The following is a 12,192-nucleotide window of genomic DNA, read 5'->3' on the forward strand; positions in this document are numbered from 1 at the left end:
AAAATGGGTCGAAAACAGCCGTCATTGTGTCATCAGACCAACTTTGGATATGATCGTTAATATAGTGACTTGTGCTCTACAGAGAACGTTGTGCAATTCCAAAAAATGATCAAAATAATGCTTAATTGATGAAAATATCAAAATATATTCAAATCTCGTCAAACATCATTTGTTGCCTAAAAAATAGAGTTATACAGTGAGGTAGCGGTGCTTTAGAGGCCGTTCACTTATTAAATTACGCAAAAAAAAAAAACGAATTTCTAGATACCCCCTCCCCCCTCGTTACAAAATGTCCTAAATGTCCAAAATGTCCTTTCCCTCTAAAAAACGAACGTAATAAGTGAACGGTTCCTTATATTATTCAGAAAAATTAAGAAAATGGTCAAAAAATGCAGAATAAATTAAAAAATTTTAAAAAATTATGCAAAATCTAATTGATCACTTCCGCATCATGAATTTGAGCATATTTGAGAATTTAAAGCACATAATATCCTTCCAGCGACTTAAATAATTCCCAAATACTCAAATATTAATCAAATTATCTACAACTAACTCCCAATTAACCTATGAAACCTCAATCACCCAGTCTAATCTAATTCAAATCTCATTAAACTCAATAATAACTTTCCATAAAAAATAACCATTTTTCATTCAGCACACCATGTGATTTAATGAAATCATTCAACTAAAGCCTTATAATAGAATGTAATTAAAATGCTTTTAACCACTTGGGGGTACAAAATAAAGTTTTATACTCAATATATGTGGTGAATTACTATTATTTCATTCAGTTGAATTGACTAATTAGATCCTGTGATTTTACTACACTATTGAACATCCATTCAGCTAGACTTTTTTTCAATTTATTTTCTATTGAACTTTTTGCAATTGATGGCGGTGGAAGCTGCTTCACTTTATATGCATAAAAGAAAAGTTATTTTAATGAATTCAAAATTTTTTGAGTATGCACAAAATTTATAATTAATAAAGTTTTTCCATCTAAAATTATTTATTCATGATGAAAAGTGAAATATTTATATTTTAATTGTTGCAAAAAGTGGTAAAATTTTTGAATCTTTTGGTTGAATTGTTTGGTTAAGTCAACTTGACGGTTGTTTATTTAGGCTGTTTCGTGTTTGCGGTTGTAAAGGGGTTGTTCACTTGTTATGTGATGCTCTTAGAGATGGGTAAGGTTAGGGATATGGCCAAAGGTTGAGAATTAGTTACGAATAAGTGGAGTGGGGTTGAAGTTGGATCTGATTGAATATGAATTAAGATTTGATTATAGAGAAGAAGTATATGGATGGAGTGGGAGTGGGGTTGAGATGGATTGGTTCTAGAGATGGGAAAGGAGGATGGAGTTGGGTTGAGATTAGGTTACGCAGAAGAGATGGGGAGATAGAGGGGGGTGGAGATTTGGTTATGGAGAAGGGATGGGAAGATGGACTAAGGTTGAGGCTTAGCAACGAATAAGGTGTGGGGATTGAAATTGGCTTTAGATCTGATTACAGAGAAGGTGTAGAGTGATGAACTAGGGTTTAGATTTGGTTACGGAGAAGGAGAAAAAGGATGGAGTGTGGTTGAGGTTTGGTTGCAGAAAAGGTGTAAGGAAATGGAATAGGGTTGAAATCTGGGTACGGAGAAAGGGTAGAGGAATGGTGTGGAGCTGATTTTTATCTACAGAAAAGGGGTGCGGGATGGATTAGGATTGAGATTTGGTTACGAAGAAGAGGTAGAGGGACCGATTGGGTTAAATATTTGGCTATGGAGAAGGGATAGAGGGATGGAGTTGGTTTAGATTTGGTTACAGAGAAGTGGTAGGAGAATGGAGAAGGGTTGTGATTTGGATAATGGATGGACGTATAGACTAGGATTAAGATTTGAATCCAAAGAAGGGGTATGGCGATGAAGTGGGGTTGATATTTGGATACAAATCACTCGTTACAGGTCCCAAAAAGTCAATTTTTCGACGATTATTCGCGATACATAATCACTGAGCAGACTCCTCACCAACTCCCTCAATCTTCAAAAACCTGTTAAAAACCATTAAATTTCCAAAACCATTTTCAATCTTCAAACCAATAAAATCCAAATCAAACATCCCTTTTACATCATCCAAAAAAGGAATCCAAAGCCAAAAAGAGAAGAAGCTAAAAAAATGCAAATCGAAAATTTATTTGAACACTTTCGCCATAAATGTTCTGAAGGTTTTCAATTCAATTTAAGCAGATAATAGTCAAAATGAGGTTAGAAACTGATAAAACTTTTTTTGCATATCGATCAGCACTTGTTCCATTTCATATCGTATGAGGAGTTGTTGAATAATCACATTTTTGTTGTAATACTGATGTAATTACTATTGACTTGTTAAATGGCACAGTTGAAGGATGTTGAGTACCAAATTAAAATTTATTGCAGATGTTTGGTAAAAAGTTTCAAGTTTAAAAAAAAAGTATAGAATTTCTAAAGCATAATAAGTCAATTGGAACTACTACATGCTATGCTTCTCATGTTCTAATGAATAGTTTTATTCCGAAATGTTAAGTTAGCCTGAGAAGATTCAAATTTCATGTCTTCTGGTTCTTTTGTTTACAACAGACATAACCAAATTTGTTTGTTTTATTTAGTATAAAGCTTCAGTTTAGATAAGGATGTTGATAATGTTGGAACATTTTGGATGTTGAGGATGAGAGGTGCGGTTGACCTTGCTCGACCCGAGAGTATCTAATTTTGGCTCGACCCGAAGGTGTCTAACTTTGGCTCGACCCGAGAGTATCTAATTTTGGCTCGACCCGAAAGTGTCTAACTTTGGCTCGACCCGAGAGTATCTAACTTTGGCTCGACCCGAGAGTATTTAACTTTGGCTCGATCCGAGAGGATCTAACTTTGGCTCGACCCGAGAATATTTTACTTTGGCTCGACCCGAGAGTATCTAACTTTGGCTCGACCCGAGAGTATCTAACTTTGGCTCGATCCGAGAGTATCTAACTTTGGCTTGACCCGAGAGAATCTAACTTTGGCTCGACCCGAGAATATTTTACTTTGGCTCGACCCGAGAATATTTTACTTTGGCTCGACCCGAGAGTATCTAACTTTGGATCGACTCGTGAAAATATAATTTTAGCTCAACACAAATCTCAACATAACTTGTCTATAAACAGTCTTTATTTCCTCCTATCTAAAAACTAGCTTCCTGCCAAATCATAAACTTCCTTACTTGCTTCAGCAACACATAAATCGATATTACATCCAAACTTTTCCTTATCATCATTTTCCCAAAAAAGAAAAAATGTTTTTCTCATTCTCATATATAAATAAATTTATTGTCTGAGCTTGTTCCACTCATCCATCCATTCATCCACATACATCGACATTGTTCAGAACGTATATATTCTACATCCATAACAAAAGTGCCAATAATAAAGTTTATCGTTTTGACTTTTTGGTTCTCGATTTTCTCGTCTCTGACATTTCCTCATAATAATTTTTATTGTCTCTTTTTTTCAGCATCTCCTGTTCAGTATAAAATAAGTAGTGGTAATAGCGACGGAACATTCCGTATCCATAATACAACGGGTCAAATTTTTATAGCCTGCGCACTCGACTATGAGAAAATCAAAAAAGTAAGTATGACCCTTTTTTAATATTATTTTTTTTTTATTATTTCTTGTGTCATCGAAAAGGATTTTCTGTGATTTCTTTTCTGTTTTCATGCTCATTTGAGCTCTAATTGCTAATTTTTTTTTTTCGTGCTCCTTTCATCAACCAACCGTTCAGTTTTTTGATGGAAAAAAGATTTATTCATGTGGAAAATTTGCTGATAATTTACGCTTTTTTTACGATCAAATATTGGAAGAAATTGTGAAGTAATAAAAAAATTTATTTTATTTTTACAGTACGAGCTGCGCATTACAGCGTCCGATAGTTTTAAGGAAAACTACACAACGGTTGTGATAAACGTTAGAGATGTAAATGATAATTCTGTAAGTTAAATGTTGTGAATTTCAATTTTTCTAAGCCATTCACTTATTACGTAACTCGAAAAATTGATCCTGTTGACCCCTATTGACCCCTGTTGACTAGAGTAGGCAGGTCTCCATGGAGGCCGGTCTTTCAAAGACAGTAGTTTCCTTTTTGGTTGTCGGGAGGCGGCTACCACGAATGTTGGCCAGGAAATGGAGTCTTGCTTACTCTACTTTTGACCCTCACTAGTCTTATGAACCATCGATCCCAACCCCATCCCAATCTCATTGCAATCCCTATCCAAATCTCATTCCAACCCCCTCCTAACCTCATCCTAACCCCATCCCAATCTCCTCCCAACCCCATCCCAACCCAATCCCATCCGCATCCCAGCTCCATCCCAATCCAATCCCAACCCAATCCAAACCCAATCCAAACCCAATCCTAACCCAATCCAAACCCAATCCTAACCGCATCCCAACCGCATCCCAACTCCATCCCAATCCAATCCCAACCCAATCCAAACCCAATCCAAACCCAATCCTAACCCAATCCAAACCCAATCCTAACCGCATCCCAACCGCATCCCAACTCCATCCCAATCCAATCCCAACCCAATCCAAACCCAATCCTAACCGCATCCCAACTCCATCCCAACCCAATCCCAACCCAATCCAAACCCAATCCAAACCCAATCCCAACCCAATCCAAACCCAATCCAAACCCAATCCAAACCCAACCCAACCCCAACCCAATCCTAACTCCATCCCAACCTCATCCAAACCCAATCTCAACCCTATCCCAACTCCTTCCCTCCTTAATAGCGTTACGTAATAAGTGAACGACCCGACCCCTCATTATATAACTAATAATAAAATTTTATTTCCAACTTTACTTACTCCCCCCTCCAAAAAATATATAAAAATTCAACAACAGCCAATTTTCGAAAAAACTTCATATCGTACACAAATCACCGAAGAGGATGATCGTGCTCTTCCAAAGCGAGTACTAAAGGTGAGCATTTTTCCTATTAAAAATTCATTGCTGTAAATATTATATTACTATGTGCGAGAGGAGAAAATAAGGAAAGAAGATGTAGATGTAATATGAATTAAAAAAGGAAGAAGAATGAAAAGAAATGAGAAAGTTTAGGATAATTATTTTATTTGAGTGTATGAGAGTAGATAGGAGTCAGTTTGGGTGGTTATTTAATGATATGAGGTATTGTGGACCGTATTGCACATTGGATTAACAAGAGATCCAGCATAGCACTATCAAGATGATTCCAACATAGCACTGAGGTCAGCTTGGTACTGAAATTCAACCGAAAAATTGAAATATTCAGGTGCTATAGCAGCCTCATGCTAGTGCCACTCAATCTAGTAAGCACAACACACATAACTAGTCAACTTAAAGTTAAATACAGTCGAGCCGACTCCTCCCTACAAAATCGGAGCAGTCGTTGAGTTTTGCGACTAAACCAACCATTTGTCTTTGCTCCATGGCTGGCGAATCCTCATGCTACATGGTGCAGATATGGCTGATAGCTTGATCCCAAGCCAACTTGACTTCAACTTGACACCAACTTGACTTCAACTTAACACCAACTTGACTTCAACTTAACACCAACTTGACTTTTTTCTGAAGCCAAAATTCATCGAATTTCGCCTATATCCAGAGTCTCACCCGGATTTCAACTGTTTTTGGGTCAGATTTTCAGCTATTTGTTCTCCATGTGCCTTCTTGGACTCTTCAATTTCCAATTTCAGTAATTGTTAATTCTTAGAGAACCTTGGAAACCCTCTTGGAAATTCAAATCAGATACTAGTTATTTCCTGCCTATAGCTTAACATTATCCTCAAAAAATGCATCTAATCCACATCATCACCTCACCTAGACTCCCAACTTGCTCTACATATTCAAAAAATTCCTTACATAAAATGAGTAAAGACTATGATGCTGGCAGCTGTTCCGCTTTTATTTCCTTTGAATAATTAACATAGATGTTATAGAAAGATTCTATTTTCTGGTCTGTACTATAAAGATGGGTCTTAAGGCTAAGTCTTGTTAAAAAAAACGAGAGAAAAAAAGGTGACGGTCGCGTAAGGAAGACTGAACAAAAATAATGAAGAGAACATTTATAAAGAGCTTTTCATTTTTCAACCGGAAATTTCAATATTAATTCGGGAAAAAATATGAGAAAAAAATTCTTTTTTGAGGCTTGATATTTTATTATTTTTCAATTAAACTTTTGATCCAATAAAAATTTTTTATACAATTTGAGTATGAAAGGTTCAATTTGATATCAATTAAGCATATTATGTTGCGGTTATTTGAATATTATGTAATGTTTAGGGAAGCTGTGATTAATACAAAAATTTTGTGAATTTTCTATATTCTACTCAACTTGACTCGACTCAACTTGACTCGACTTCGACTCAACTTGACTCAACTTCGACTCAACATGACTCGACTTCGACTCAACTTGACTCGTCTTCGACTCAACTTGACTCGACTTCGACTCAACTTGACTCGACTTCGACTCAACTTGACTCGACTTCGACTCAACTTGACTCGACTTCGACTCAACTTGACTCGACTTCGACTCAACTTGACTCGTCTTCGACTCAACTTGACTCGTCTTCGACTCAACTTGACTCGTCTTCGACTCAACTTGACTCGTCTTCGACTCAACTTGACTCGACTTCGATTCAACTTGACTCGACTTCGACTCAACTTGACTCGACTTCGACTCAACTTGACTCGACTTCGACTCAACTTGACTCATCTTCGATTCAACTTGACTCTACTTCGATTCAACTTGACTCGACTTCGACTCAACTTGACTCGACTTCGACTCCACTTGACTCGACTTCGACTCAACTTGATTCGACTTCGACTCAACTTGACTCGACTTCGAGCTCTGCTAATATCAGCATGGCAATAAAGCTACAGAACCCCAAAATAGCACTAGTTACTGATTTCCTGGATAGAGCTGTCTTTGGACATTCCCTACGCGTGACAATGAGTCCTACGTGCACCCCAGCCAAAGAACTAACTAACTGACTGTTTTCCTGTTTTAAAATACATCCAAGTTTCCAACCCCAACTCCCATAATTAATTCCATCCCACCTTATCACCATCAGTCATACATCATTCTCAGCATCAAACAGTCACATGCATTATAGCACCAAATAAAAACTTTCATTCATTACGTCATGAACGTAAATGAAATTAATTTAAAAAATATATATATTTTTTGAACTCTTCTGCATGTTGGATGTATGCAGTAGCAATGCTGGTCTTGTACGAGTAATTTTTTTTTTCAGTGATGCCAAAAAAAAGAGATTTTTTTTTGCTCATATTCTGTAGCATAATGTATGCATAATGTGATAAGGGATGAAAAAGAGTGAGAGAGACAAATATAATAGCAGCTCGTAATATTGCTTGCAGCCAACATGGCAATAGCCACCGAAAAATTAAATGAATGAGTGAGATTAAAGAAATGTTATAAAAAATTGAGGGGAATTGGAGGATTGTTTTGGGATGTGGGGTTCATGTTTAGGGATTAATAATATAGAGTGTGCTTAGGGTGATGCTATCGACGATTTTTTGAGTTATTTTAAGGAACTAGAACCTCCAAATCCACCCCTCAAGTGAATGCACCCATGACACCCCTAACAGACAATGATGAAGCTTTCAAGAGCTCACTGCAATCAAATATACTAGTCGAGCATGTTGTCGGTCATGCACTTATGCTTGTTCTGCTTTTGAGAACTCTGCATTTAGCCTGCTTGGTGACACTGAGTTTCATGACAAAATTGCCTAAATAAACAACAAATTTCCAACTGCAGAGAAATGAAACAGAGCAGAACAAGGCATCACTAAACCCAGCAGCCGCTTCACCACCAAACCTTGCATAATATCACACCTACTGCCTACAATGCATCCATAGTGCAAGAATCAATTCATCCATTGTTCTATTTTACCGATAGAATCTTCAAATGATCCCCCTCCCCCAAAAAATCATCATCTCGATCCTCCTTTCCAATTTTCCACATCCATAAATGCACAACAAAAATTAAATACACTTTGACGACAAGCTTTCATTCAATGGGTATGAACTTCCCCATCAACTTGCATATAATAAAAAATTTATTGATAAAAAAAGAAAAACATTGTCAGTTGAAGGGAGGATCAGCATGAATAGCGGCAACAGACACTATTGAAGCTTCATTTAATTATTCATGCTGTACCAGTATGGATGCAATGCACACACAATCACTCTCTCTATGGCAATTTTAATTAAATCACTTTTGTGAAATAAAAAAAATAACAATAATGCAAAAAAAAATTACAAAAGTCCTCGTATTATTGATCGAGGGACTTAAGCGCATTTTTGTCCCAGCGATCAGTAATTGATTATTAAGTCACTTTCAGACCTAAAAAACGTGATCTAGTATTATCCAGATCACTTCCAAACCCATAAAACAAGATCCAGTAGGATCCAGGCCACTTCCAGACCTACAAAACGAGATCCAGTAGTATCCAGGTCACTTCCCGATCCAAAAAACAAAATCCAGTAGGATCCAGGTCACTTCCAGACCCACAAAACAAGATCCAGTAAATTCCAAGTCATCATACTAGATTTTTAAGAATTTCATCATTTAACGGATTTTCATAATTTAAACCACATAACGGTCAAAAATAATTCAAACTTTGTTCAGTTAACACTGTTAAAACATCGAAAAACATTGAAGTACACTGTAAAACAATGAAAAAACGTGTTTTTGTTGTTGTTGTATATGAAAATGAAAAATTGTTAATTATACTATTTATGCGTTGATTTGAAACTTTTAAATGGCCGGCGCCGCAATAACTTTATGGAACTGATCTTTTAAAACTATTCCGAGCTCTCTACGATGTCTAGATAAAAAGTTTTTATCGGCAGCCGAACAGACAAAGTGTCTTATTAAGCTACCTTTTTGAAAAAAAATTTCAAAAATGCGCTAAAAAGGAGCTTCGAGGTTAATGCGATAGCGTTGGAGCTGAAAATTATATTTTTTTAAGTGAAATATGAGACATTGAGGCTGAATTCGATCATTTTTTATGATTAAATGTAATTTTTGTCAGCAATAATCATTATTGTCAATCAATAAGCTCTACTTTGTGGTGACGGAATAGTGACTCGATTGATTGAGTCATGGTGGAAGTTAAAAGATTTTTTAAAGGGAATTAAGCTTGGAAAATGAGAAAAGCTTCTCTTGCCTGATTATGGATACTGGATTCATCTAAAATTCTTCTTATTTCCCTCGCACATCCACTCTATATTCACATGCTAATTCCACATTCAATATTTCAGGTAACAGCCAATGATGCTGATGTAGATAGACCAAATAATATAATATACTTTTTGACTGGACCGGGCATAAATGCTGAAAATCCATCCGAGAGTAATTTTGATATTAACAAAGCGACTGGTGAAATTTTTGTGCTTAAGGTAAGTTGATGTACATTTTAAAAAAAGTATGTAGGAATTGTGTTAAGTTACTAGCAATTACGGAGTGAAATGAGCCGATGGCAATTTCATGTGTGAATTTTTATATATTTTAAATGAAATTTTATATTTTTTCATGCAATTTTAAAATTAAGATATTTGAGGAAAAAATTGGGTTTTTTTTGGTGGAGTTTGATAGTAAAAAATTGGGGTTTGTATGTAAATTGAGGAAATTGAGGAAGCGAGAGTAAAATTTAGTGCTTTTATTTTCATATAATATGAAGGATATTTTACATGCTTTATGGAAAAATTGAAAAGATTGGATACTAGTTTTAAAACTTACTTGATATTAAGAATGGTTAATGATGAGAAGGTCAAAGCCGTTGGACAGCCGTCTGAATTATTCATCATACTTACTTACTTACTTACTTACTTTAATCCGCTGGCCGTACAGATCAACTGTGATCCATGGCCTCCCTCAGATGTCGCCTATAACTGGTTCGATCGCCGACTTCCGCCTCCCAATTGCCAATATCAAATCAATTATTCCTCATGATTCCTCATAATACAGAGTTCAAAGTAGTTTAGCTGCATCCCTGAAAAATACCTTTAACTATTCAAATAATTGAGATCCAGAGCTTCGCTAGGGCGTTTCACGGCTTATGACTGTTTAACGAGTGAAGGTGCATATGAACACTTCACTCAGTAGAGCTACTGTTTATAATAGGATCAGAATCACTCCTTTGATGACGCTATTGTCAGTTTATTGTCTTTAGGCTTCAATGAGGGAGACTGTGATCCGCATTTTCACTACATATGATGCGAGTATAAAGTGAGTCAAAGTGGCTCGGTAGCGGATTGATTTAGTACTTCGGTGCATGGTTTGAGCGAAAGATCTGGCGTATATTCACTCGTTATACTATCAATTGCCATGAAATTCATATAAGCACGCAGCAATGGACCTTAAAATCTGAACAGCTAATGTTTATTTTTTATGATGACAAAAGCTCCGTTCCTGAGTAAACTCATTCAATCCTGGTGACTAGTCAACGTGAGGCCAAGTACAGTACTATCTTTCGTTAGAATTTCATCCTTTTCGAAGTTGTGTGTCATAATGAACTTCATGAATCATAGAACATCATAGAATTTTATATAGAAAAATCACAATAATCAGCAATAAAAAATCTAAACTTCCTGATTTTCCCAACAAACTATCTCAATAAACTTCATAATAAACTTCATAAAATGCATACCAAGTGTCAAAACCTACAACACAAAATCTAACCATGAATATGAATATGAATATGAAAAGTTTCCATAAATGCTAATGCCAAATTCAATATACATTTAAATATGCATTTTCAGCAAGTATGTATTTACCATCATGTACTGTTTTGATATTCAAATGATGCTTTGATATTCAAAAATCATCTCCAACATATCTACAGCATTATTATGTTTGCATCAATAAATAAACTTTAGCGTTAAGCTTTTCTTAGTATCTTAGATGTAGATTCCGTCAAGCGTAAGATGTAGAGTGGAATTCAGACAAGAATCTCAGAAACGTAGGTAATATGACCCCTCTCAATGTACAGCATCTCTGTATTTTCCACAGCAAACGAAAAAGTTTGACGTAATATTGTTGGATTCTCTATCCTAAATTTACTTTACTATCATATTTCGAGTTGATTTTTTATGGAAAATTTTTTACAAAACAATTTTTCCAAGGGAAAATTCAGAAAAGCTTCTTCTGAGAAAATATCGAATTTGTAAAGGTAATTCGACATGAATTTCAAAAACTATATTGAAAGGATTTATAAAAACTTTTTTGAATTTTTAATGTCTTCAGTTAAGATGACAGGTTTCTTTTGGGAGCTTTTAGTACTGCAATCGATAAGAAAAGTTTTAAAATTTATTGAAATGGAAAAAATTTAAAATTTTAAAGATGAGTTGATCTATTTTTGTGATGTAAAGGGCTTTGGTATCTGAATGGGGCATTGCTCAGGAAAAGACATGGTTTTAACCTTCAATATTGGTAATTGGCAAGATGTAGCCAGCTTCAGGAACCGACTGAGGGAGGCCATGAATCACACTTGGTCTGTACGGCCAGCGAAGTAAGTCTTCAATACTGTGAGCCGTAGTCCCAAATAGAACAGAAACAAGCACAAAATTGAGCATTCCCAATTGTATTGATTGAGTATATTCATTAACACGGTCATTTAGGTGAATATTCTCAATGTCTTCTAGGGAGTGGATCGGTGACAGAACCTAATAGTACCTAATTATTGCAATATCAATCTAGCGATCATGAGTTCCGAGACTCGGCAGGAGAAATGCTTAACTTGTCCTTTTTTGAATCTTATTTAGAGGAAACTCGACTCACAGCCGTCATTTGTAGACTATAGGCAACTGAGCTAGAACTTTTCGTGGCTACTGATCACTAAACGAGAGAGGGTGAACCAGACCTCTGTAGTCAGTGGACCATTTCCGTGATGATAGTGAATGCTTCCTAATCACAGTGTTAACTGAAGGTCTACTGAGTACAGAGGTCTGGCTTACCCTCACTCGTTTAGTGATCATTTGCGACGAAAAGCTCTAGCGCAGTTGTCAATGGATCTCAAAGATCGAAATGACATCTGTCACCTCGAATGGTCTAAATTAGTTCTGAAGTCAGTGTTCAAAAAAAAACAAAATCTGGCTTTATGTCGTCCTGATTCCAGACTAGTGCTGTA

General features: G+C 36.0%; 1 protein-coding gene across 3 annotated transcripts in view; it reads left to right on the forward strand.

Moving 5' to 3' along the window:
- Window positions 1–12,192, forward strand: part of LOC139091076 (neural-cadherin-like) — a 317,601-nt gene that overhangs the window by 286,911 nt on the left and 18,498 nt on the right. For all 3 annotated transcript variants that reach the window (XM_070641014.1, XM_070641013.1, XM_070641016.1), the window contains 4 exons: window positions 3,508–3,623; window positions 3,897–3,983; window positions 4,900–4,977; window positions 9,326–9,463. In XM_070641014.1, coding sequence (XP_070497115.1) covers window positions 3,508–3,623; window positions 3,897–3,983; window positions 4,900–4,977; window positions 9,326–9,463 — 419 coding nt within the window. The remainder of the gene's footprint in view (window positions 1–3,507; window positions 3,624–3,896; window positions 3,984–4,899; window positions 4,978–9,325; window positions 9,464–12,192) is intronic.

Source organism: Chironomus tepperi, unplaced genomic scaffold, assembly GCF_022539635.2.
Source record: "Chironomus tepperi strain 1889 unplaced genomic scaffold, CSIRO-AGI_Ctep_v1 contig_223, whole genome shotgun sequence".
NCBI lineage: Eukaryota > Metazoa > Arthropoda > Insecta > Diptera > Chironomidae > Chironomus > Chironomus tepperi.